Source organism: Odocoileus virginianus, chromosome 12 (assembly GCF_023699985.2).
Source record: "Odocoileus virginianus isolate 20LAN1187 ecotype Illinois chromosome 12, Ovbor_1.2, whole genome shotgun sequence".
In the NCBI taxonomy this organism is placed as follows: domain Eukaryota; kingdom Metazoa; phylum Chordata; class Mammalia; order Artiodactyla; family Cervidae; genus Odocoileus; species Odocoileus virginianus.
The window spans coordinates 59,208,982-59,236,900 of NC_069685.1; the positions used below are offsets into that span (position 1 = coordinate 59,208,982).

Genomic DNA, 27,919 nt, shown 5'->3' on the forward strand with positions numbered 1-27,919 from the left:
AAAAATGGAGAGATGAACCAAAGACCAGTGCTCCTGAGACCCCTTCCAGGACTTCTTATCCATTCAGAAGTCTCGGGCAATTTACTTCTCTGCCTCGTCATCTTTCTGTATTTATTGAACATTTCTCTTAATTTATTAGTGAAAAAACTCCACAATGGCTGCTCACCAGAGTACCTGGAAGTCAAGACAGTTTCTGGCCCACAATAGCCATGGAATATTTGCCGAATGGCAATCATAGTTGTGCTTACACATATGTAATACATACAATGTTCATTAGCATTAGGACCACATCTCTGCTCGCTTTCAGACTGATTAAACTCATCTCATTGTGTTTATGTAGTCCTGTAAATTAGGTTATCTATTCTCACCCTCAAAGAACAAAAACAAAAACAAAAAGTTGTGATTAGGAAATAATAGCAGTATCTAATTCAATAACAGGAGCAACTTTTATTGAGGGCTTACTATGGGGCAGGCACACTATATGCTTCTGTAAGTTATTCCGTTTGTGCTTAGTAAATATTTAGCTTTTGCATGTCATGTAAGAGTTTTGCTGAATGTTCTTCGTTCTCTCCCTCCTCTTTTTTTCCTCTTTACACCCCTTTAAAAATGTAAAAATCATTTTCAGGTAACAAGCTATACAAACGTGAATCATTGGCTTGAGGTAGACAGACTATCTCCATTTTCCAGATAAGATTAAAACTGCAGCATAGGGAAACATCTAATATATTCCTACTTATTTTATTGTAGATCTAGCACAGTTGAACGTAACTCCATAAATATAGAAAATTTCGTCTTCTTGGCTCACTGCTCCTTCTCCAGTGCCCAGAACAGTGTGTGGAACATAGTGCATGTTCAATAAATGCGTGCTGCTCAGTCCTATCTGACTCTGCGACTCCATGGACCCGCCAGCCTCCTCTGTCCATGGGGATTCTCCCGGCAACAATACTGGAGCGGGTTGCCATGCCCTCTTCTAGGGGATCTTCCCAACCTCAGGGATCAAATCCAGGTCTTCAGCATTGCTGGCGAATTCTTCACCGTCCGAGCCACCAAGAAAGCCTAGGAATATTGGAGTGGGTAGCCTATCCCTTCTCCAGGGGATCTTCCTGACCTAGGAATTGAAACGGGGTCTCCTGCATTGCAGGCGAATTCTTTATCAGCTGAGCTACCAAGAAAGCCCTGGTCAATAAATATTTGTTGAATAAAGGAATGAATAAATAAGTGGACTTGGCCAAAGTTATGCTAAAAGACTTGAATGATTGCCTCAGGAAGGCTGTGGCTGCATACCTCTGGTCACTACATTTTGCTGCTTCCCCTGGTATTAATCAGCACTGGGAGGAAGTGAATCTCTTCCAGAGAGGGAGACCCCCAAATCAAGAAGGTTTAGAAACAGGAGAGGACACACCTGCCCTCACTCAAAATGGCGACAAGGAAGCGTGCCCTTTCCGGTCACATGACCTGCCCGTTGCAGAAGGGCACCTCCCCGCGCGTGCGTGCTGCGCCGCGGCTGTGAGGCGCTGAGGGGAGAGGCGGCCGCCGCCAGCGCCGCTGTGGGGACCCGTTAGAGCGGAAGCGCAGCCGCCGCCTTCACTGTCCCGGGGCCCTAGGTTCCCGGCAGGTGGGAGACGGTAGCCATGTCGAAGCGGGTCCGGAGCAGCGAGGTGTGCGCCGACTGCAGCGGGCCGGGTGAGTCGCACCGGCCGGGCCCGCTCCCCTCAGCTCTCCTGGCCAGGACCCCTGCCCCGGGGCCGCCCCCTCGGGCCGGGCGGGTCCGGGCGGTGGAGCTCTGCACCCGGTGCCCCGGGTCGCGACGAGGAGGAGCCTGGGCGGCCGTGGGGCGGGACCCGTCCCGGTCCTGTCAGAGCCGGGCGGGCAGGGGGCCGCCGCCCTCCCGTCACTCCCGTCCCTCTCTTCTTTCTCGTCCCTTCTGTCCCAGGCCGGGCGGGGAGGCGGCGGGGTCGGGGCTGCTTTCCCAACAGGAAGGGGCTTGGGCAATCCACGAGGAGGCCAATTAGAGAAACCAACTGCGAGCGTCCTCCCAGCTGCGGCCCCCAGAGGCTGCAGGTGTCACCCCCCCTCTCCCCACAGCCCCCCAGACCCCCGCCCCGGGGTTGGGGGAGGCCCTGTCCGGAGTGGGCCGACGCTCGCCGCTTCCTTGCACCGAGACTCACCAGAGGAACCCCAGGGATGTGTTTTCCCCCGCTTCTCTGACATCCCGACTCCCACTCCGCCACGGACAGCCTCCCGGATGACGGGGTCTTGCAAACGCCGACCGTCACTTGAGGAAGCAATGCTTGTCTCAAGTTTTGAGATCTGAACCGGCCGAGTTCAAACTAGATTTTGCCTCTGGGTGACCTTGGGCTGGTGACTTCATTTGGCCGACTCTTGATTTCCTCATTTTTCGAGTGAGGATGATTGAGAGTACGGTGCTCAGGGGTAGAGCAGTTTGAATGAATATGCTTTAGGATCATCTCATCCAAGGTGGTTTTGGGGGTTGTTGTTTTTATTTTTCCTGTTTTTTTGTATTGTGTACAGAACCTTTACAGCCTCTTAAAACTATAGTTGAATTTCTAAATTATACATTAATTACTGCTTACAAAACAAACACACCAAATCATTGACAACTATAACCATTTGGATATTCAGGCAGTTTAGGCATATGGGAACACTGAAGGGTGGAAACCATCCCTCCCATGTTTAGTATTCAGATTTAGAGTTCAGATCTATCTTAGAGGTTGGAGCCGGGTTGATAGGCCTCTGTGCTGTTTTCAGTGCTTGGATTTATCTGCTTTGAATTTGAAGTAATTCAAAAAGTAAGATGGCTTCTTTGGCACAATAGTGTCCAATAAACAATCTTAATGAAGTCACTGAGCACCACTGATTTAAACTTCATCTTGTCATATGGAGGTGGAGAGCAACTTTAAAAGTACTACGATAACTCAAACCTTATGTGGTTATTTCACGGCCTGTATAATGTAAATGGGGTTACCAGTTTCCTTTGAAGATAGGGAGAATGGGTGGAGGAGTTTAAAAAGAGGTGTTTTAGAAACTAAGTTAGCTTGTCATACGAACTCCATCGTATTCTCTAAAAATGTTATTTGCTCCACTTCCTTATTTTCTTGCCTGTTTTCGGTTGAACTTTCTGTGATGTTTGATTCACATGAATCTAGATTCAAACTTCCTCTTGAAGTGCATGTTCTTTGCTTCTCAGTGGATGGTATATGGGGCACAGGAAAATTGCGTCTCTGTTGTCACGCTGAATTCTGTACTTAATACTGTCTTGCACTTCTGTGGCGTTTTGTGCATTTGAGAACATTTTTCTCTTCCATTGTATCTTTTTTAGTTGTTGTCTCATATGCCTAATCTACAGAGACTTGAGTCACTTCCTTCCTGTTTTGAATATAATTAGGCTACCTTGAAATGTTCAGAACTTGAGCAGCTAGGAATTTGTGCTGCCTTTTCTGCAAAGCCCTAGTGAGAGAGTTACCTTTACGGTTCAGTATCCCTTTGAGATTCTAAAGAATGCTAAGACCTTCTCCCTCCAAAATGCACAGGCACTTGCCTTTCACACAGAATTGGTTAAGATTTCTCAGTGGGATAATAGACGCTTCTGAAGCCCATTGGTTGTGTTCCTTGAACCCATGTTAAGAAACCCTAGCATAAAACGTTCACATAAATTGGAAGGGGTTCACTGGATTTTACTGTCGTTAACATTCTGATATTCTCTTCATGTGATTCTGATTGATGATGTTAAAATGACTAGTAGAGAGCCTTGTAGTGCTTAGTGTGTGCTAAATCCTTGCTGTCTTGTCCCCATTTAATTTCTTCCAAGAGGATTGTGAATTCTCTGAATAATAGGTGAAAACCAAGGCTGATCTTCAAAATAAAGTCTTTTTGTATGTGTGTCATTCGTAGTAGTACCCTACTGCAAAAAGCAAAGTTGTTATGTATCTTTCATCTTGATGTCTCCAGTCTGTTCTTTAGCATGCTTTAGTAGTACTGACATAGTTGTACTTCACTGAAGAATTTTGTTTGAGTTTTTGTTTCATGGCAGACTTTTGATTGTTCCTGTTCAGTCCCTAAATCGTGTCCAAATCTTTGCAATCCCATTGACTGCAGCATGCCAGGCTTCCCTGTCCTTCACTGTCTCCCAAAGTTTGCTCAAATGCATGTCCATTGAGTTGGTGATGCCATCTAACATCTTGTCCTCTGTCTTTTGTCGCCCTCTTCTCCTCTTGCCCTCAATCTTTCCCAGCATCAGGGTCTTTTCCAATGAGTTGGAATTTCAATGCTTTGCAACATGGCAAAAAAAAATTTTTTTTAAAGATAGGTAAACTAATTACTAAGATTTGATGATAGTTAATCAAATGTTTTGGAGCTTCAGCATTGATCCTTGCTCCTCGCAGTGAATATTCAAGGATTGATTTCCCTAACCAGTCAATCCTAAAGGTAATCAACCCTGAATATTCATTGGGAGGACTGGTACTAAAGCTAAAGCTCCAAAACATTTGATTAACTATGATCAAATCATAGTAAATAGTTTACCTATTTTTTTTTCGTCGTGCTGCATGGCGTGCAGGATCTTAGTTTCCTGACCAAGCATTGAACACGTGCACCCTGCAGTGGAAGTGCAGAGTCTTAACCACTGGATCGCCAGGGAAATCCTGGTTTACCCTTTTTTTTTTTTTAATGAATCTAGTTCATATCCTATTCTGAATTCAACTACCTGAAAACTCCATGAGGTTTTTCAGTGTAGTAAGATAGTGTTCATGTGGAACATTCAATGTTTCGAGTATTAGCAATCAAACACTTTCTCTAGTGGCCATGAATTGCAGTGGGCTCTTGAAAATACTTGAATGGTACTTACAAAATAATTGGGAAAAGTTATAACAGCTCACATTACTGAGTACTTACTATATGCAAAGAGCTTCACTTACTCTTTATATCCTCACCTCCCTGAGATGTGTTGTTGTTCTATTTGATCCATGATGAGCACCCTCAAAGAAATAACTTGCCTAAGATCCTTGCGCAAGAAGTGGCAGAGTTGGGGTTCAAACCCTGGCCTGCTTGTCTCCAGAGCCAGCACTCTTAACCACCACACACTCTTGACTCCCTGTTTGTCTTTGATTGAAATCCCATAACTTTTCATTATATGGTTGGAAGGAGTTTGAATAAACTGTTAGAAATGGTAAAGATGGTGTACATGCATTTTAGAGATTTTTGTGGACATTGAAGAATTTTTAAATATAACCCTCAAGCCAAGCAACTTGAGCGGCACCTATTGTCACTCCTTGTGTGAGTCTGATGAAATGTAGAAGATCTGTCTGTGTTTTGAGTTTCTAAATATTTAGTTTACTTTCCCAGCATGAGTTATTCCTACTGCTTACCAAGTGTGTGTTTTTCCTTGTTTCTGAGGATGTCTAATGAGGCTTTGTTGGACTTCACAGGAAAAAAAGCATCATGCACACATCAAAAACATTGCTCATTTGTATTTTGCGTCTTTTTTTCTGTGAGGCCAGTGTTTTTACAGCTTCTGTTCTTTCAGGTCCATGGTGAGATCAGACTCAACTGTTTATTTAAGACAGCTGATGGATATCCTAGCACATTTCCTAGTGGAGGAGGCCAGGTTTCCCAGTCTGTTTTTAGAGCCACCGCGGCTGAGCTGTTTTATAGTTGTGTCTCTTGCAGCTTTCTGCTAAGCCCAGAGGCATGTCGACATGCAGTGCTATTAGGGTAGCTGTCTTTTCACCATTCACTTCACATAATTCCATGTGGATTGTTCACGGACAGTTTTGTTGTCCTGCCATTTGTGGAGATGGAATCAGAATGATTCAGGTGAACCCTCTCAATTTGCTTCTCTTAACATTTAATGAAAGAGCACACATCTGAGATAGTAGATCTTATTAGGGCTACAGATTGTGGCCCTGGACCAGGAAGCAGATAAGTACTCACTCAGGGCTTCAGTTCATGTTTTCCATACCTATTAACATTGTACCCCCAGCCAAGATAGGTAGTATCATCAGACAAGCTCTCCAGCTTAACATGTTGACTAGCATACCAACCCAACAGAATTGTCTTGTTTTTCTGAAACACCAAACCTTGGTCGTCATTTGCCACCTAGCAGAATAGCTACCACCTCGTATCCTTGCCACTGATCCCACTCTTCTTTCCAGATCCTTCCTGGGCATCCGTAAATAGGGGAACTTTTATATGCGACGAGTGTTGCAGTGTCCATCGGAGTCTGGGGCGCCATATCTCTCAAGTGAGGCATCTTAAACACACACCATGGCCTCCAACATTGCTTCAGGTAAAGAATAAGAATTCTCCTCAAGAATTTAAGTTATTAGGAATTACTGTTTTAGCAACTGAAATTACACTTCTTAAACCTTACAGAAATGTTTGACTCCTAATTGAGTAGAGGTGCCATGCTTATCAGTGCTATAAGTATTGAATTCATTATTTAAGATTATTTTCCTGCTAGTGAAAATCTGGAACAGCTTGACTATAGGTAGACAGATAGTCATTAAAATTTCTTCCTAATGTTTTACTGCCGACTTTCTAGAATATCGCCAGAAATCGTTTTTAAACAGTCTGTCTTTCCACGTACCACGATGAATGTTTCTGAAAGCAACTGCCTTAGAAATTTTTCATGAAGTTTCCTGCTTTGATAGGAGTCCTCTGAAGTTTCTGATACATCTGGTTTAAGTTCTTTTAAAGTTCTTGTAACCTGTTAGAGACAATCAAGTTCTGTTTTGATTGAATGCCTAACACCCTGCCAAGTATTCAGTGGGCTCTTTGTTTTATTTGGGGGTCCATTGTCATGTCACTGGGTACTTCTATTTTGGGGTACACATTCTTTGAGTTCTGTTGGAACTCAGACTTAGGCATGTGTTTCGCCTTCATTTGTCTTGAGTACATATTTTACTAAATCTGTGGCAGCTGCACAGCCTGTCCCGAAAGAGTGAGTTTAGGTGTCTGATATGACAGTATCTGCACTGTTGTAAAAATCAGATGAGGCTTTGTCAGGAGGTATGCTCTGAAATGAAATTGGGAGATATGGTTTATTATTAGTAATAACTTCTGCTCAGAAGTTTCTAGCAGCTCGTTCCCATGTGAAAATGGGTGTTTACTGCTGTCAGATTATACAGAGTACAGATATTATGTCCTGTCCTATATTATATTATAGGATATGAATAAAGTCCAGAGATGAGTGGTTTAAAATGCCAGACTTGACCCTAGAACAGCAGTTCCCAGAGTGTGACACGTGGACCACTGGTGGTACTCGAGGTAGATGTGCATGTTCAGTTGTTCAGTCGGGTCTAACTCTCTGCAGACCTGCCAGGCTCCTCTGTTCTTGGGCTTTTTTCCCAGCAAGAGTACTGGAGTAGGTTGCCATTTCCTTTTTCAGGGAATTTTCCTGAACCCGCATCTCCTGTGTTGGCAGGTAGATTCTTTACCACTGATTAAAGATAGATGTAGGTAATACTCAAGTATTTATTTCAATGGTTGCATTAAAACTATAACTAGCGCATCAAATTATAATTGCTAGTGAAAGTTTAGAAAGTAAGTGGATTTAAAGAAAAAGATTAAGAATCTTGAAAAATAGTATTTGGATGTTAAGGCTTGGGCAGTGCTGTCCTAAAGTTTCAAAGTGCTCTTTCTTCATCATGTATTAGAAAATGTAATCAAACCCATTGAAGTATTTAGCTGTCCTCCTGGTCAAACCTGAATCCTGCATGTAGGTTCTTCTTTCTCATTCTAAAACAGAAAATAATGAAGTGTGTGATCTCCTAGTCATGTTAGTGTTTGTAGTGGAATCAGTTCAGTCACTGATTTCCACGGGATGTTTGTAGAAAGAAATTAAAATGTGATTTTATACTGCTTGGTTTTAGATGGTTGAAACCTTGTATAATAATGGTGCTAATTCTATATGGGAGCATTCGTTACTGGACCCCACCTCTATTATGAGTGGAAGACGCAAAGCTAATCCACAGGATAAAGTACAGTGAGTGGAATGTTTATAAATACTCTTATTTCTTCTTAACCCCTGGGGCCCACTGAAAAGAGCGCAGCTGTTTTGGACCAGCCTTCACAGGGGCAGCACAGGAGGTGGTCACCCAGTTGTGCATTGAACTCTTTGCCGTTAGGAATGCAGAACGAAGCCAGGCATGGGACCGTTTCTTCCGCATGGCTATCCAGCATAAGTCTGGTTTCTCCAGTTTAAGATTAAGGCTTGGTGGCTGTTGATGTCACTGGGTTTGAGCTTAGGTGCTCAACCAACAGGCAGTCAGACCAGACATCTGGATTCTTACAAGATGGGACAAAGAGCTGCTTCCTCCCAAGGTTGCTAAGTCACTTCAGAAAATGACACAGAGAAGAAAGATACTATAAAAAGCAGGTATTCTGCATTCCTGGCCGTTATAATGACTAATGTACGTTTTCAGACTTCAGGTCTTAACACAACACACTGCCAAAGCTTACTTCAGTATTGTTCCTTTTATTCTTGAGTGGGGGATGTGGGTCACTTCCTCTTCTGTTTACAGTCTGAAGAATGGGAAATGTTGTATCTGAACTGCAAGTGAACTGTTTTCTTTTTTTGTTCTCAAACCAGTCCTAATAAAGCAGAATTCATCAGAGCCAAGTATCAGATGTTAGCATTTGTCCACCGCTTGCCCTGCCGGGATGATGACAGTGTGACTGCCAAAGATCTCAGTAAGGTGGGTCACACCTTTTAGAATCCTGAAATTACTGGATGAAACAGCACATTGTCCTGTTTGGGGAAAAAAAAGACACTTAGAAAGAAAAGAAAAACAACTTCTTTCTGTACCCGAAGTAATTAGTAACAGCTTTTTTTGCAGTTGGTTTCTTCTCTCATCTTAATTCAAATGGCAACCATTCATATTAGTGGAGGTATACTAGTGGGACAAAGGAAAAAATAAATATCCAGGAAACTATTTTTGTTTTCTAGGTCTGGTTCTAGAGTCAAATTTCTGTAAGTTTTTGTTTGTGGAGCTTTGAAATAGGAGCCATGTCAGAGTTTGTTTCTAGGAGGGACTACAAGGTCTGTGGGACTACTGCCGGTTTCTAGGTTGCATGCTGAGTGAGATCTTCAGGAGTAGGGCGTCACTCAGAGCCGTAGTCCATGGGATGGTTTATTAAACTCACAAGATGAGTCGATGGCTTTCTTCATGTGGGCCTTTGCATGTTTTTGAGAGATGCCACAAAAACGCGTATCTTTATTTTCAAAGCACTACTTTTGGCAAATGCTCATACAGAGCAGAAGCACTCACAGTTCAGAATTTTAAACTTTGCCTGAAGGTGGATGTGATTGTTACTTCCATTCATTGTGGTTTTAAACCACAATTTCAAAAAATAAAATTAATTAGGAAAACAGGACCTGGATGCAGATGTTAGAGTAGCTTTCTTCAATCCTATGGTAAGGATGATTGCATTTTGGACAATTCTAGGGTTGAAGGAAGAGTTGAAGGAAGGCAGCTTATCCTCTGAATGTATAAGGGCTTTTCTTCAGTGCCACAGAATTTGATATGCCACAGGCCTGTTTCCACCCCGAAAGACTTCATTAAATCATTTTACACAAGGCCAAGACTAATATTGTGGAGAGGGTGTGATATAAGGCAGAATCCTGTGATTTACACAGGCTAGGATCTGAAGCTTTAAAGCCCTAGTTTCAATATTAACAGCTAATAACAACAGCAATAATAATAGCAGCTGTTTTCTTTGGTCATTTCCATGTGTACCAGGCTCCATGGTCTGTTGTATCATTGATCTCTATGGTTGCCTGTGAATAAGTGGCATTTTTATCACCATTTTAGAGATAAGGAAACAGGTTCAGATTGCTTTCTCAAGTTCACACAGTTTGAGGGGTATGTGGTTTGAAATTCAGGTCTGTCAGACTTCAGAGCCATGCTCAACTGCTTCTCACACTCCCTCTCACTCAGAGACTGGTTGCACCACTTAGACACATCACGCCTTTGGGCACACCAGCCTTCCCAGCCCTAGTTCCCTTATCAGTAACATGGGCCTGACTCTGCCTTAGAGCCCAGGGGTAGCTATGACCAGCACGGGAGAGACAGCTTCATCCACCTTGCTAAGCAAGATAAAGATGATGTAGTGCTGTGATAATGTGGATTGCAGTGGTCTGCCAGCTGCTTTGCTCCCTCATTCTTCACACTTTTAACAAGCGTTCTTTTCTTATTTGTGTATTTTTCAGCAACTCCATTCAAGCGTGAGAACAGGGAATCTTGAAACCTGTTTGAGGCTGTTATCTTTAGGAGCACAAGCCAACTTTTTTCACCCTGTAAGAAAGCACAAATTGGTTCAGATATTAAGTTGAAACTAAATGGGTTGCATTTGCTTAGCCTTCCGGTTATTTAATTCGTTTCTTTTTGTGTACTTTGTATTGATTCTTAGGAGAAAGGAAACACCCCCCTCCACGTGGCCTCCAAAGCAGGGCAGATTCTACAGGCAGAATTGCTGGCAGTATACGGAGCAGACCCGGGCACCCAGGACTCCAGTGGGAAAACTCCTGTCGACTATGCCAGGTGAGAGACTCAACTCTGTCACCTCTCTCTGAGATTATTTGCCTTGTGTATGATTCATTGTTAAAAGTGGCTAAATTGTGCATGGATAGCATTTAGCTCCTTCAAAGATTTGAATTCTGTTATTTTGCAGATGAAGATATTTCAAGTGCATATGATCTTAGAGCCAGTCAGAGTCAGGGAAGGTAGAACCATTAACCATTGTGCTTTAGCTTCCAATCTTTCATTTTTTTTTTATCCTTTGTAACATAGTGATATTTGAGCCATAGTTAGAATCCACATCAAGTATGAAGAGTTGCAGAACCCACTTCTCACTTTTGGTTTTTTTTTTAATACTTTTAGTCATTACTTGAACTTAGAAACAAATCTATATGGATATGCACGTGTGCTCAGTCATGTCTGACTCTTTGCGACCCAGCGGACTGCAGCCCACCAGACTCCTCTCTCCATGGAATTTTCCAGGCAAAATACTGGAGTAGATTGCCATTTCCTACTCCAGGGGATCTTCCTGACCCAGGAACTGAACTTACATCTCCTGCATTGGCAGGCGGATTCTTTATCACTGGTGCCACCTGGGAAGCCCCTATATGGACAGATATGTGGTTCAACAAGTATAGTAAAATGTTAATTGCAGGATTTAGGTAGTGGACATCTCGGGGCTTCCTATAAAATTCTTTAAATTTTTCTTCATTTGAAAATTTTGGCTGTGAAGTAGTGGAAAATAAAAAAGTAAATCCATAGGTTAGTCTTCAATATGATTTAAATGACAGAAGATGGATCATCTTTCCTTCTTTTTCCAAATTAACTTGATTAACTGCAAAGAACAGTGCTCTGCACAGGGTAAAATGACAGTTGATAACTTGAAAATGACAAGTGAAATGACAAAACTCTGCTCCCAGAGAGACTTTTACTCTCTCATGGAGGAGGGGATTCATAAATGCATGTAAGAGTTAAATGTGGCAAGATAATGTAGAACTCATTGCCATAATGTTTACATACATAGTATTTCTTCACTGTGGCCCAGATCATTAAGTAATGCCTTTAGTTGGTCTTTGAAGAATGGATTGGATTTGGGTGTGTGAAGAGGAGCTAAGGTATTTCAGATGAGAAGGATGTGGGTCAAGTTCTGGAAGGAGGGGTGGACAGGGCACAAACGGCAGAGCGGGGGGTCCTGACTGGATAGAGCAGAGTGTCTGGGACTAAGAGCTCAGGTGTTGAGGAATGCAGTATTTCATCAGGTCTAACACTCCATCATTCATATGTGTGCATACTCAGTCACTTCAGTCATGTCTGACTCTCTGCGATGCCATGGACTATAGCCTGCCAGGCTCCTCTGTCCATGGGATTCTCCAGGCAAGAATACTGGAGTAGGTTGCCATGCCCTTCTCCAGGGGCTCTTCCCAACCCAGGGATTGAACCTGCGTCTCTTATGTCTCCTGCATTGGCAGGCGGGTTCTTGACCCTTGGACCACCAGGGGCGTCCCCTGCCTTATAAATTAATAAGAGAAAGGGGGTAGTTGAGACTATGAAAGCAGCTTTATAAAAGTGGGAATCCGAGTCGACCTTGACACTTTACCTCACACAAAAAACTTGATTATTCTGAAAAGTCACATTTGATAAACTCCTCAGGTATCTCAGGGGATGTCTCTGTACTTTTCTCTTCTAGCACCCGTGGCCAGTGAGTAGTATAAATGGCACTTTGTTTTCTCTTGTAGGCAAGGAGGGCACCATGAGCTGGCAGAGCGCCTTGTAGAAATACAGTACGAGCTGACTGACCGACTAGCCTTCTATCTCTGTGGCAGGAAACCAGGTGAGTGAAAGGAGAGCAGCCTCTTGACACCTGCAGCCAGGCAGTCCCTGGAAGAGCAAGTCAGGGCACTGCTGTTTATGGTCTGTACTCTAACGTTTCCTTAAGAAAACTGCAAATAAGGATTTCTGTGTGAAATGATGACTACGGCATTTTTTGCTATATGTGAGATACATAACGTCGATCACAGCTTGAAATCTTAGTTTTTGAAAATGATTGCTCTACTGTGGCTGTTTCAGGAATCAGAGAGCATCGCTGAACCCAGCCTGAATGCGGCACCACAGTTCTTGTGGTTAATGGGAGTCAGCATGGAAGAGCAAAGCCTTAACCTCTATAGTTGTTTGCAGAATTCTGCTAGCTAAGGAATGGGGAAAAGGGAAAAAGTGAACTTTACTATTAACCTGCTTTGTTCATGAGGTAGAGCTGGGATAAGCAAAGCTTGGTCTGTGGGCCAGACAAGCCTATTACGTTGCTTTTTAAAAATAAAGTTTTATTGCAAGATAGCCATGCCCACTCGTTTATGTATTGTCTGTGACCACTTTCACACTACAGCAGCAGAACTGAGTAGGTTGAGTAGTTGCAACAGAGACCATATGGCCACAAAGCCTAAAATATTTACAGTCTGGCCCTTCACAGAATGAGTTTGCCAACCCCTGATATAGCATATCCACATATGTGTATAATCACATAACCAGTGGTTCTCAACCCTGGTTGTACTACAGAGTTAAGAGCCCCTGGTATGATTCCAGTTCCCAGTGAGATGGAGTAAGCACATTTCACCCTGTCTCACCTTCTGAACACAATAAAAACCCTGAACCAAAAATGCATGGAGTAGCTATCTAAGGACTCCGGCAGGCAGGTTAGGGAACTCACAGTGACGTCAAGCTGGTGGTGAGTGTCCCCTTTATTTTACTTCTGATATGGCCTCCAGGACAGCCCCAAACCTGGAACTGCACAGCAGGTGCAAAGAAGCCTTCTCTGTGTGGTCTGAGGAGCAGGAAATGGGACTCTGACAGGACTGAGAATCAGGGTGTTCCCACAGGATTTTTCTCTTTTCCTTTCCCCATCAGTAATCCTGTGGCTTCAGTCGTGGCAAGCACAGGTACCTAAATCTCTGACTAAGAGCTGAGGGGAACCCTGACAGCTTTTGTTTTATCTTTAGTCTCTCTCACCGCTTGGCCCAGGAGGCAAAACCTGCCTGGTCAGGTGCCTGCTAAAACAAAATATTAACATTCACCAGAGAATTCAAGGAAGACTCACAAGAGTCTCCACAGCATACTATGCAGAATACCTGGGATGCCGTCCATGATTACTGGACATGGGAAGAAACAGGGAAATCTCAAAGACGTGCATGGGGAAAAGTAGTTATCAACAGATGCCAGCCCTCAGTGACTCCGAGGCTGGAATTATCAGATAAAGATGTTAAAGTAGATAGTAGTATCATGCTCTGAGAAGTAAGTGTGAACATTCTTGAAGCAAACTGAATAAAGTCTCAGCAGAGAAACAGAAGATATAAAAAAGAACAGAAATGTTAGAACTAAAAAATACAGTAACTAAAATCTTAAAACCCATTGGATGGGTTTAATTAGGATGGAGATGACAGAGAAAAAAGTCAGCAAATTGAAAATAGATCACTAGAAATCCGGTTTGAGCAACAGAGAGAACGAAGAGTGAGAGGAAAAGGAGGCTTAGCAGAGCTTTAGGGACCTACGGGACAAAACCAGAACATTTATATCATCAGACTGTCAGAAAGAGATGAGAAAGAATGTGGTGCAGAAAAAATATTTGAAGAAATATGGGGTAAAAACTCTAACTTTGGCAAAAGACGTAAAATCACAATTTGAGAAGCTCAGGGAACTCCAAACAGGATGAACGCCAGTCATCACTCAGACACATCAAAATCAAACTGCTAAGATATGAAGAAAGAAAATGCCTTGAAAGCAGCCAAGGGGAAAAAAATGATACTATATAAAAGAACAATTATGTGTATGACTGTGGATTTCTCATCAGAAACCACGGAGATAAAAAAGAAGTAGAACAATATTTTTTAAATGCTGAAAGAAAAGAACTCTATTTCCCTGAAAATAACCTTCAGGAATGGGAAAAAAAAAAAAAGACATTTTAAGATGAAAAAAAATAAGAGAATTAGTTGCTCTTAACAGAAATACTAAAGGAAGTTCTTTGGGTGGAAGGGAGTTGATAAACCAGAGCGAATCTCAGAACTTCAGGAATGAAAGAACAACAGAAATGATAAGTATTGGATAAATACAATAGTCTGTTTTCTTCTTAAGTTTTTTAAAGGTATGTATGACAGTTTAAAGCAAAAGTTATAGTATTGTATGGTGTGGTTTTCAGCATGTGTCAGTAATATATTTGACAGTTACAACATGAAAGGGGAGAAGGTAAAAGAAATATGAAGGTAAGTTTTTGCACTTTTCTTGAAATGGTAAAATATTATTTCTAGTAGATTGTAAAAAGTTATGCATATTATAATCCCTGGCATTGAGAAAAGACTATACAATCATATATGGTCAGAAACTCTAGAGATAAATTAATATGGAATGTTAAAAAATTATCCAAATAATCAAAAGATGTTTTGATTCAAAATATTCAAAAAAAGAGAGCAAAGAGGAGAGAGAGGAACAAAAACTGTGTAGTGAGAGGAGCAAAACATAAATTCAGAAAATAAAGGTATTCCTTTACAGATCTTATTAGTATTTATACAGATGAAACTCTGGCTTGGTTTCTGTTTCAGATCACAAAAATGGACAGCACTTTATAATACCTCAAATGGCAGACAGGTAAGGCCATTGAAATACCAATCAATTATATCTGTCACTAGTATTTTCCTTGGTTGTTTAGTGTATAAATGTGTTATATTTTGTGTTTAACAAAGCCCATACATTTTTCTCTTTTATGGCTATGCACTTTGGAAATAAGACGGCTGTAAGTAAACCACCATATAAAATTTTAAGTTTGAAAGAGCGCAAGTAACACATTTGCTAATAAGAAAATCAGAGTCTGTGATACTGTCATAGTTTTAGCCAGCTGTGACAGTATATTGTGTCTCTAGATATATCACAGAATATTTCTGTGTTATAAGAGAATATATTCTTTGTCTGTGATAGAGATCAACAAATTTCGTAGTTGTTGTTGTTAAGGGCTAGATAGTAAATACTTCAGGCTTTTTGGGCCACACACCCTCTGCCACAGCTACTCTGCCAGTTGTAAATGAAAGCATCTGTGGACTCTGTAAATGAAAGGCATGTCTGTTCCATTGAAATTTTATTTCTGGATACTAAAATTGGAATTTCATATAATTTCCACATATTATCAAGTATCATTTGTTGTGTTTTTTTTCCCCCAAGCACCTAAAATTGTAAAATCCATACTTAGCTCGTGGGCTGAACAGAAAGGGGGATTATAATCTGTTGACCTCTGGTCTATAAGGTCAGATGAGATCATGGCTGTAGAAATGAGCTTTAAACCCTTACATAGCTGATAACCTTTGCACAGATCCTGTCAAGAGTTTGTGAAAAGATTAATTGCTATTCCATATGTAATCTTGCCATTCTGGTTTTTAACATTCTGCCCCTTTTGTATTTTTCTTCTATTGTACTTTTTAAAAAAATACTTTAACGATTTTGATTTCTCACATACACACTCTGGGGACTAGTATGGCAGTAGTTTTTGCCTTTTGGTTAGTAGGTCGTTATTTTTCTCTTTACCATGAGAAATGTTTGCATGATTGTGGTATTTCTAGGAGATAGTCTTACCAAGTTCTGTTCAGTTTCCTCACTGACTATTGGGCTAAAGAATTTTAACCTCTGACCTTGTCCATGAGCTGTAATGAATATCTTGATTCCTTGGCTACCTTAACCTTTTACAGAGCTCATGAAAATGGTTTTATTTGTTTGCTTATCAGTGTTGTACATTTTCTTAGCAGCCTGGATATGTCTGAATTGGCAAAAGCTGCTAAGAAGAAACTTCAGTCTGTGAGTATCTCTATTTACTAGTGAACACCCCTATGGAAAACCATGTGTCCTGCTAATACCTGTTCTCAGCCTGTTACCTAGTACATCAGACTACTGTTTCATGCTCTCAGACATTAAATCAGAAGCAGACCATTTAGTCTGCAGTAAAGAAGAATGGAAGTACTAAGTTAGTACATCCAGTTCACTGGCTCTGCTTCAAAGACTGCCATGTTTCTCTGTCATTTTAAAAGTGAGGACTGTGCCTTTGACTTTAGAAAGTTGTTTCTGCCTATAAGAGTTCCCTGGTTTCTCTCAATGTAAACTAGTAAGTTTACTTACTAATAAGTAAGTAAGGGCACTCCTTGGGATGACTTCCTGTAGCCTCGTAGGATGCTAGAGACTGATAAAAAGCTCGCTGCCATTTGGGATCCATCCCCTACTCATGTTGGGCATGTTCTACACCATTCATCAGAGCTTTGTAAAACGTGGGCTTTTAATAATCAGTTCTGCCTCAGCTATGTGCTCAGAGTTTACCCAGTTCTTCAGGTCACAGGCTCGTGTTAGTCTGCATGTTTCTTTCCAGCCTGTCCATTTCAGCTTAAATCAGGCCCCTGAGAAATCTACTCCTCTGGTAACACAATCTCTATGTTAAGTCCCCACAAATGAAGCCTCACCTGGAGCTTCCCCAGCATTCTAACGACCTGATTCACCCACCTTAGCTGTTCTCTGTGCCCTCAAGAACAGAACCAAGACCCTTCTTGTTATAACCTTGAAGGGCATCATCCCACTCTCACTCTTCAGTTCTGGCCCCTCTTCCCATCTGGTTCCCACTGGGTGTGGGTGTGGGTGTGTGCATTTAAATATTTCTTTAAGGATTAGCACCCTCTCAGGCCACCTTCAGGTCTTCTTTCAGGAACCCTCTTTTCCCAGCTGTTCTCCCTTTCATCATTCAAGTGGCTGAAGTCTGACCACCCTCGCAATATAGGTAGGAGTTTTCCCAAAGCTCAGCTCTGAACTCGCAGCTCTCCTAATTCGTGTCTTACTCTTCATCCCCCTTTTTAGAGAAGACTCTTTTTTTTTTTTTAATAGAAGACTCTACTAGAACTTTGTATAGTACTAAGTACTACATAATACATAAAATGAATTTCTCATTAGTAGCATTTACCTGTAATATGCAATAAATGTATTTTATGTAGTTTGTTTGGTGTATCTGCAGTTCTGTGTGTATGTGTTTTTACTGCCTTTCTTAAACTAAGGAGGTCCTATAGTTAAGACGCTAAGGTTTGGAGTCAGCACTGAATATTCTGTGTTTCCTTTTAATTACTTACAGTATGTCAGCTGATTTTTATTTTAAATAATACAGACATTAAAGAGAAAACCCCAGCTCCCCTTGACTATGCTGTTTTGTATTTGCTTGGCTGAAATCTGGGGTTAGGTCTGTAATATCTCTAGCTGTTAAAGGCACTAGATAAATATCTGGGAGAAAGTCAAGTGTAGCTCTCCAGACCCTGGGCGCTGGGTCAGACTGGTCAGGTGCAGCTCGGCTCAGACGAGCTCTGCACCGCTCTGCGCCTCGGTGTCCTGTCCTAGAAAGTGAGACAGTGGTCCAGCAGAGCTGCAGGTCAGAGCTGCTCAGCGAGGGTCAGCTGCCCACCCCCCGCGGTCTCCTCCTCCTGTCAGTGCCAGTTCAGTGTTCATCCTGCAGTGTCTCCCTTTCTCCCTCCCTGATGAACAGCTGGGAGAAATATAAGATGACTAATGTATTCCTTGAATTCGTAAATTTTAACATTTTGAGAGAAACTCGCATCTCCAGTCTCTCACTCCTTGGCTCTGTGACTTGAGGCACGCTAACTTCTGTGCCTGGGTATCCTTCTCTGTAAAGTGGTATAACAGTAGTTCCTGTCTTCAGAGAGCTGTAGTGTTTACTATGATGATGATATTAGCAAGGCACCTCCAGTGTAAGCCCTCAGCAGTATTGGTGTGGCAGTGATTGTTAGTAGTAATAACATTAGCTTGTTAGCCCCTTGGAGGAAGCACACTGGGTATTTATGATGCAAGTTCAGTTTCCCAATCCTTCACCTTATTCAGCAAAAATCTCTCAGAGCTGATTTTTAATTATAAATGTAGTCTAATCACACTAGAGAAAATCTGGAAAATAGAGAAAGGGAATCATGTTCATTTACTATATTTTTTTCTTCTTTCATTTACTATATTCTTAATAAGTTCAGGCTTAGTATTTTGGTATATTTTTCTGATTCTTGTTTCAGATTCCTGTCTTTTTTAACTGGAGCATAGTTACAGAGTTGTTTATTCTGCCTTTGTCATCTAACAGTGTACCGTAACCATTTTAACAAGTCCCAATGAGGTGTGCACAGCCAGGTTTAGACTGAGCAGGAAGTATCTCCTGGTCAGTGAGTGAATAGATACTTAGAGTCCCATCTTGGAGCTGGGGTCTGTGTGGGGATGAGAGGGATAGTAGAGAATGGAACAAGTTCGGCATCTGCCCTCACAGAGCAGGGCAGCAGTCACCCACTGGGCAGCAGGCTTTCCTGAGGGAGGGAGTGCAGGGAGAGCTGGGGCCAGCCTGGCCGGGGCTCAGTCTCTGTTGGTTTGAGGAAGACCCGGCTGCCGCCAGGCGGGCGCCCCAGTCTGTGGGGACTGTTTTGCTGGGACACTACATGGTGTACTGATTAGACAGGCTGTCCTTGGCAGGGGATGCTCAGGTAGTTCTTTGGGAGTTTGGAGGACCCCTACCTACAGAGGAAGACAGCAGAGAGACTTAACGCAGAGGTCTGGGTGGTATTTTCCTGCAGGGTTTTACCCTCTTGAGATGGCATGCTTTGACTTCTTTATCTTACCAAGGGTTTAAGATCCCTTACAATGGGGGCGGGGGGTGCTGGCAAACGTTCTCCAGAAAGAGCAGAAGAGACTTGAAGGTGATGTCACACGAAGAGTGGAGAATGTACCTTGTCTTTGAGATTCGCACTTTAGCTGCCTTGTGCCTCTCTTATCTGCATGTCTGGAGGGAGGCTGCAGCGGGTGGCAGGTGTTTTTAGAGGATCTGTACCGTTTTGAAATGCTATTGTCTGTTTAACAGTGGGTATTTGCTAAGTAAGCACTGACTTTGGATAAGACGTTGGAGGTAGAAGGGTGAATAAGTCACAGTCCTCACTCATTCTCCTAGCGTTAATCCTTGTCCCTTGTGTCCCTGATATGTTTTTGCTTTCAGCTAAGTAATCATTTGTTTGAAGAACTTGCCATGGATGTGTACGATGAAGTTGACAGGCGAGAGACTGATGCAGGTGACTTAACATGTGGCTCTATCTACTAAGCTTCTGTTACCGCAGGCAGCAGCAAGCTGCCAGCCTCAGTGTTTCTCCTTGCCCAACTCCTGCTGTCCTGATAACACGTGTGTCGACTCTGACTCTTGTGTATGTTGGCTTCGGAGTGTGCTACCCCAAGTCTCCCTAGTAACGCGGGAGCCGAGGCTCTCAGAGGAGCAGTAGCACCCGTGGTGATGAGATTCTATCTCTGGCTCTTTCCTCCGGCTAGTCTGGCTTGCCACGCAGAACCACAGCACCCTGGTGACTGAGACAACCGTCGTCCCCTTCCTTCCGGTCAATCCCGAGTACTCATCGACACGGAACCAGGCAAGTGGCCGAGTCCAAAAACACACTAGTAGTGATCTTTGGGGAATGATCAATATTGTGGTATTTTATTTTCCCAGGACAGGTATTTAAAATGTTTTTGACTGATTAAAATGGTAATGTCCTTTACGTACCCACACACACATCACAAATTGATAAGAAAAGCAACAGAAGTTAATAAGTGACTGAGAAAGAACGTAAGACAGTTCACAGAAGAATTATAGATGGCTTTCAAATGCCTTTTAAAGAAATATTTCACCTCATTAGTAATCAAAGAAAGCAACCTGAAGGCATTAATGAGCATTTCATCCATCAAACTAATAAAGTATATGATAAAGGAGACTCTACACTGGTAAGGATGTTGCATTCTTATGCTACAGATAAGAGTTTAAATTGCTACAGACTGCAGAAAGGCAGTTTGTTAACTGATTACAGGCACCTCAAAATTAACTGCATCCTTTCACCCAGGGTACCAAATACCTTTCATCCAAATACCTTATTTGGGAATATGTCCTAATAAAATAAAAGTACAAAGCTTTATGCATACTTTCATTGAAGCATTGTATGTGAAGCACAGTAAAAACCTAAGTATCTATCAAAAGGAGAGAAGTTGAATAAATTATGAAACTCTCTTCATTTTTATTGATTAATGGTTATATATAGTGATAGAGCCTCAGCATCTAAACTCTATCTTGAAATTTAAAAATCTGTCCCTTCAAATTGATTTTTGACTAGTAGGCCTATTTCAAACCAGAATTAGTAATAGAAAGAAAGCATTAAGTGGAACCATTTCGTTTCAGTTCACAAAAAGAAATATGCCTTGTGAAAACTTAAATGTTAACATCATTCTATTATGTAAATAGTTTTAAACTATCCACAGAAACAAAGTTTGATTCAGTTATGGCTGTGATTGATGGTACTTTGAGCATGCTGGAAGGTCTTTGATGAACTCTAACAGTAGTCTGACTAATTTTATGTGAACATGTGTGTATTTTTATATCTGGGAATATTTCCAATTATTTTCTCACCCCCAGGGCAGACAGAAACTAGCTCGGTTTAACGCCCATGAGTTTGCCACTCTGGTTATCGACATTCTCAGTGACGCCAAGAGGAGACAGCAAGGCAGCCCTCTCTCTAGTTCAAAAGGTAACTGTTTCAGACCTCTAAATGTTTGCTTCTTTGGCCTTCTGAACTTCACACATGTGTTAAAGTTATAAAAATAATTAAAGCAGTCATCGATACCACAGCTTAAAGCCCTGTTAAGTTTTATTGATACTATGTTGTGATGATAAGTTTCTCTCTTTGAGTCCTGGTGAATTGTGAATACCTCAACATTATTAACTGTGATTCATATTTATCTTATATATGAGTTTTTACCTCTTCAGTCACCTGCCTTCCTTATAAATTGCATTCTGAAATTAATTCAAGTGTGACTTAGATCTTGTTAAAGGACAAAGAAAATAAACCCCCTTTATTGGAATTCCCAGTCACCTGCTATTGTTTACCTACAAGACTTGAGTTCTACATAATTGGAATTTGTGATTATAAACTTTAGATCTCTGCAGTGAGAATTTTTGGTGTTTAAAGTTGTGAAAAGAGCACCTAGCGCATATTTCCAAGCTGCCCTTTGAGTCTTGTTCAGTAGCTCAGGTTCCTGCCTCGGTGCTTGAGAACACACTTCCTCCCCAGCCCTGATACTGTATTTTTGTTGTTTTTATTTTAAAATTTAAAAAATTTGAATAGGAAAAATACATACAATAAGAATTTAGTTTTCAGTCAGCATTGTATCCCCAAAGATAGTAATGATTAACTGACAACAATTTGTCCTTAATTTTACTGACTCAGTTCAGTTCAGTCATTCAGTCGTGTCCGACTCTTTGCGACCCCATGAAGCACAGCATGCCAAGCCTCCCTGTCCATCACCAACACCCGGAGTTCACCCAAATCCATGTCTATTGAGTCAGTGATGCCATCCAACCATCTCATCCTCTGTCGTTCCCTTCTCCTCCTGCCCTCAATCTTTCCCAGCATCAGGGTCTTTTCCAATGAGTCAACTCTTTGCATCAGGTGGCCAAAGTATTGGAGCTTCAGCTTCAACATCAGTCTTACCAGTGAACACCCAGGACTGATCTGCTTTAGGATGGACTGCTTGGATCTCCTTGCAGTCCAAGGGACTCTCAAGAGTCTTCCCACACCACAGTTCAAAAGCATCAATTCTTCGGCGCTCAGTTTTCTTTATAGTCCAACTCTCACAGTCCATACATGACCACTGGCAAAACCATAGCCTTGACTAGACGGACCTTTGTTGACAAAGTAATGTGGATCTGTACAGTGTGGTAAAAAATTTGAGTCACCCAAAACACATGCTCCCATGTGAGACTGAGCAAGGCCATGCTCTTCCTTTTATTTCAGTTCTTATACTGTAAGCAAGTAGCCTTTTTGATATTTATTTAGTGCCACAGTTTTCACATTTTTTGATAATTTCACTATGTAAAGTGGTCCCCAAGTACAGTGCTGAAGAACTGTATAGCATTCCTGAGCACATGAAGGCGGTGACATGCCTTACAGAGAAAATACATGTGTTAGATTAGCTTTGTTCAGGCCTGAGTTACAGTGCTGAGTTCAGTGTTAATAGATCAGTGATACATATTCATTGATCTTCAAACAGAAACGCACGTGAAGCAAGGTTATGTATTTATCAGTTGACAAAAATGTGACCAGAGGTTTGCAGGAACCTAACTGTATTTCCACTTCAGTATTTGCTGATTTGTTCTTCACAGCAACTTTATAGACCGTGACTGCTACCAATAGTAAAATTTACTGTATATATGTGTATATGCTTGGGAAAAAGACTGGCAGGAAATAGAACAACATGTATCAATAGCTGTGAATGATTACTCTTTTCATTAGTTTCAAACTACTTCTATAATCTGATGGTATGTATATTTTACATATTCATTTTGGAAACTAAAATTCCCTTTGTGTAAACATAGTTTATCACCCAGATATCATCCTTCAAAATGTCCATAAACAGTATTGGAAATTCGAGGTTTGCTTGAGTTGCCTGAAAGAGAGCTGACAGACTTGGATAATTTGCGAATCTTTCATTCATTATGTGTCACAGCTGATAGAACCATCATTACTTCACAGTAACCATATGCTGTTGGTCTGTATGGGTGTGTCCAATGGGTCATTTGCTTTCTCTCTCTCTCACTGGCATTCAGTTAAGGAAAGGCCAGCATGCCTATTCAATGATCTTCTAGTTTCTAGGCTTCCTTTAGCAGTTTTCTTTCTGTTTTGACTTGACATTGTCTTGTAAAAAAGTTAAAATTGTAACTGAATTGCAGTTAATCATACTTTAGTTACAGCTTTATTTTCATGATTTCAGCTATACTGTTTCCTTCAATGATTCCAAATTTGGGAACCTGCCACCTTACATGAGCAGCTCTTCTCTAACCATCTAATTCATGTGCCCATTTTTGGCAGGTATCTCAGATGGTTGCTTCACTCTCCCTCTATAGTTTTCAGTAGACTCTGTCCAGTTGATAACGTGCTGTGTTATCCCTTTTTGGGGTGACTAGAACCTTGTTATTTCTGTCATTTTTCTCCCAGTCTTTTAAATGGCTTGTTTTTTTTAGGAAAAAAGAAGTTCTTTTCAAAGCTGAAGTAAAGTTATTTGCTTCTGTTGATAGACAATGTGGAACTGATACTGAAAACAATTAGTAACCAGCACAGTGTTGAGAGTCAGGACAATGACCAGCCAGACTATGACAGTGTGGCGTCAGACGAAGACACGGATCCGGAAGCTACTGCAAGCAAGGCCCACAGGCAAAAGGTAAGGTGGTGCACTGCACACAGAAAGTGAGCTTATGTTCTTTTTCAGATCTTTCCTCCTCAAAATTTGCCTGATTTGTAAAGCATTTGAGGGCTAGGCCTGGGAAAAGTGCTCTGGAGGTAAAGTTGGGTTCTCTACTAGTTTGGCCCAAGCTAAGGTCAACAAGGTAAATAGTTTTAAAATAGGGGGTCCCTCGCCCCTGAGTCAGTTGCTGACTCACAGCCCAGCTGCAGTATTGACTTTATAAAATCTGTGAGGAGGTGGGTTTTATTCTCTCAACAAATGTTTTACTTTTGTTGGGTAGTTACCCAAACTTCTCTGGATAATACTCTCCTGAATGAGGCCTGGTCTCTTTCCTCTGTGAGGCTGCCCTTACCAAGAGGAGAGGGAACCGCGGTTCGAAGGTCATAAGTGCAGACAGGAGCAGAGGGGTGGGGGCAGGTGGTCCACAGACACAGCCTGTCGCTGACGGGGAGTGTCAGGAGGCTGAGAAGGCTCGGGATGTGGGCATGTGGAGAGGCCGGGAGGGGTCAGACCGAGCGGAGGTGAGACGGGGCACCTGGGGGAAGTCTGGGCACGTGGAGAGGCGACCTGAAAGGAGAGAGAGTCCGAGCTGCCGCAGAGGGCAGGGGTCACACCATGCAGGAGCGTGACCCCAGACTGAAGAGCCGAGACCTCGACTGGCAGCGCAGAGCCCAGGAAGCTTTTAGGCAGGGCAGGAAGACTGTGTCCACCTTGTCGGGTCCTCTGTTTTGGGAGGACTGTTCTGGTGGGTCAGGAGCGGAGGAAAGGAACCCGGTGGGGAGGTGACGACAAGGTCCAAACAAGAGCTGACACAGGCTCACCCTCTTCAGCTGGGAGGGTCTGGATGGAAAAAAAGTCACTGTAGCAGAGGGTGAGCCCGAGGCCAGGGCAGCAGGGGCCTGGCTGACCCGCCTACCGCTGAATATCCCAGACCTGGCCCGCAGGGGGCTCAGCAAACACTTGAAAATGGACAAACAGGAAGACAGAAAAGGCAGGGCTTGGTGACAAGTTAGACGTTGGAAGTGGGAAGGTAGATTTGCCCGAGTTGTGTCCGGAGTTTTCTAGCTCACACAGCTGTGCGGATCAGTGGTGCCACCGGCAGATGCAGGGAACATGGAGGGGACGGCAGGAGTCAGCCGTCCCATCTGAAACGTCTGCCAGTCTCCCCAGAAGTGGTGGGTTCAGTCGAGTGAAGGCGGGTCATGACTGGACCCTGCACTGGCCGGCCTCCCCCTCCTCTGGGCCTTGCGCACTCACGCCCTCTAGCTGAGGCCTACCGCAGGCTGGAATGCTGTCCTCCAGACAGCCACCTGACTAGTGACCTCCCCTCCTGCAGGCTGTTGCTCATGTCCCCCCACCCAGCTGTCTAGTTAAAATGCACCCACCGCCACCCCTCCTTCAGCTCCCCAGCCCCTCACTCCTCCTCCGTTCTGTTTATTTTCCATAGCACTTATCACATTCACTTATACTACGTAGTTATTTATTTTTATTTTTTCCCTCTCTCACTCAGTTGGGATGTAAACACCATGGAAGCAGGAATCTTCTTCTATTTTCTTTTCTTATGTAACCTAAGCCCCTAGAACACTGCCTGGTGCTTAGTAAAAATCTGTCAGAATGAGTGAAATAATGAATCAAAAAAAGAAAAATGAACGAACAAGAGAAAGGCAGATAAGACAGGTGTATAGAGTCAGAGTAGATTTGTGGCCCCACTGTCTGATCGCTAGAAAATACTGACTTGAAAATTTTTCATCTATTATAGGAGCCCTACCTTTCTGTTTTATTTTCGCATTCCTCTCAGAAGCCTTGATTTGGTTTGATTAACTTTGCAATCCAGCTGGCACAGTCAGAATTTGAAATTCTTGAGCTGTTACTCTTGAATGTTATCATCGTCTCAGATTGTGAACATTTTCCCCAATTTATTTTTAGAGCCTAGATTCAGATTTATCAGATGGACCAGTCACTGTGCAGGAATTTTTGGAGGTCAAAAACGCTCTAGTGGCTTCTGAGGCCAAGATACAACAGCTAATGAAGGTGAATAACAACTTGAGTGACGAGCTGAGAATTATGCAGAAAAAGGTAACATGTCAATAAATGCCAGGATGGTTGCTCTTTAACCCCATAGTATATAAGGAAGAATCCTAGGCATGATGCTTGTGGTCAGAGGGAAGAAAAACAGACCTGAAAATCTTTGGGCCAAGCTGTCTCTTTGGAAGCAGTATGTATTATGGATATTTTTAACAAAGTAGCTTTGATTAGATATAAATCCAGTGCAAGTTTCCCAGGTAGGAGAACATCATAACCTATTAAGTGTTTGTATCAGTTGTAGAGACCCTTGCAAGGATCCTGTGTTTCCTGGGAAGCTAGACACAGCTCCATGGATGTGATTCTTACTGTTTGTTGCTTATTCTAGTCACACCATGAGACAGAGCAGACGAAAGCCCAGGACAGGGTATGTGTTTACCAGCATTTCAGAGCCCACCCCACGCCATACACAGGCTGCTGTCCCTGTTCACTTTTATTTATTGTTACCCACCCCCACCCTGGCAGCCCAGTCTCAGAGTCCCACTGCACTGTTGACCGGTACCTACCACTAATTTATGATGTCCTCAGAGTCACAGAATAGATACTCAACTAATATAAGAAAACCTTCATGTGCACAAGCGAGACTGTACGCTGGTAAGAAACAATCCTATTTGCTCAGCATTTCCTTGTTTGCCACCTTTTGAGAGAGTTAGAAAAACATGAATATATTGATCTCTAAAAAGCGTGTGGCTAATGGTAGCAAAGAATATGTTTAAGAGAGGATTATGTAAGTCATTCTTGATAAGAATGCTAAGAAGAGGAAGTGGAAAAATTCTAAATTCTGCCCTAGACTTTGTTGGTACTGCTCCCATCATTCAGCGCTCTACAAAATGAGATGCACACACGCTTCCCTTAACCAGAAACAAAACAAAGTATGTACCTGTGTCTTCCTACTATCACTTGAAGAGTAATGCTTCAGAATCGTCACCACCACCAGAGGACACAGCGCACCTTGTTTGTGGCCGGCCCTTTTCAGCGGTGCTTCCTGAAGGAAGGCTGAAGAACTAAGAGACCCAGGCCCCTCTGCTTGTCAGGGAAGGACACCGCAGTGCACCCTCGCCTGGGGCTTGGTCCAGGATTCTTTTTGAGTTCTAGATCATTTTTTGGAGACATTTTGAGATAGATGGCTTCAGTACTTGTAATAGAAGGGGATAAGAATACCTGAAGATCAATCAGATTTTAATCAGACATTTGTTCTCTGCCACCCTGGCCCTGTCTAAGCCTGGTGTGCAGCCTTGAACAAGACAGACCAAGTGCCCTTTTGCCATAATGTACAGGAGTTGCCCTTCTCTCTTCTCTGAAATTTCTTTTGTTTAATGAATTAGAGTTTGTCTCATTAGTTGAACTAATACATGGATTTGGGGTGACTTTTTCTGAAACAAGCTGACTTTGTCACTGCAACTCAGTGTGCTAAGCATTACCATTTTTATTCCATTATGCTCCTTTTAGTATTTGTAGAAATCAGAGATAACCTCAAATCTCTGAAAGCAAATGTCTCAAGCTTCTTTAAGAAATGTTGAGTGGAATTATTTGTCATTATTCATGGATTATCTCCTCAATTCTTAGAAAATGCTCTTGATTTCTGAAACTATTATCTGTAACTTTTCATTTCCTGTTGTACTCCTTCCAAACAGAAAAAGTATAGCCTGGTTCTTATTAAGATAAGCATCATTCAGGTTTTTCCAAGGCCATCTTGCTAAATTCAGACTGCTAAAACTTTTTAAAGTTGAGGCCAGGAACTTGTGCACATTCAGGTGAAATCTAGGCTGGATGTTTTAGAGTGAAAAGTGTGAAGATAAAGTTTCAGATTTCAAGACCTTGTCTAAAATCCTCTAGGAGGTTTCCACATAGATAAGCACATGGCCAGATCCCCCCATCCTACACTGAGGGCCATGTGTCAGTTAATGTTCCTCACTTTTTGGCCCTCGACCATTTTACTTTAGAACATGGGTTCCCTAATAAGTAGTTTTGACAGGCACTTTACGCCTGTCTGT

General features: G+C 42.3%; 1 protein-coding gene across 11 annotated transcripts in view; it reads left to right on the top strand.

Annotated features, from left to right (window-relative positions):
* The first annotated feature begins 1,507 nt into the window (after positions 1–1,507).
* Positions 1,508–27,919, top strand: part of GIT2 (GIT ArfGAP 2) — a 41,250-nt gene continuing 14,838 nt past the window's right edge. For 5 of the 11 annotated variants that reach the window (XR_002316471.2, XR_011490719.1, XM_020906989.2 and 2 more), the window contains exons 1-14: positions 1,508–1,683; positions 6,171–6,304; positions 7,890–8,002; positions 8,609–8,714; positions 10,229–10,315; positions 10,429–10,559; positions 12,272–12,366; positions 15,119–15,164; positions 16,307–16,358; positions 19,567–19,639; positions 19,890–19,987; positions 21,019–21,130; positions 23,677–23,819; positions 25,770–25,919. Coding sequence is in view for 9 of the 11 variants with exons in the window: in XM_020906989.2 (XP_020762648.2) it covers positions 1,632–1,683; positions 6,171–6,304; positions 7,890–8,002; positions 8,609–8,714; positions 10,229–10,315; positions 10,429–10,559; positions 12,272–12,366; positions 15,119–15,164; positions 16,307–16,358; positions 19,567–19,639; positions 19,890–19,987; positions 21,019–21,130; positions 23,677–23,819; positions 25,770–25,919 (1,392 nt within the window). In the remaining 2 variants the exon portion in view is untranslated. The remainder of the gene's footprint in view (positions 1,684–6,170; positions 6,305–7,889; positions 8,003–8,608; positions 8,715–10,228; positions 10,316–10,428; positions 10,560–12,271; positions 12,367–15,118; positions 15,165–16,306; positions 16,359–19,566; positions 19,640–19,889; positions 19,988–21,018; positions 21,131–23,676; positions 23,820–25,769; positions 25,920–27,919) is intronic. The other 6 variants (XM_020907021.2, XM_020907028.2, XM_070475420.1 and 3 more) reach the window with 4 other exon arrangements.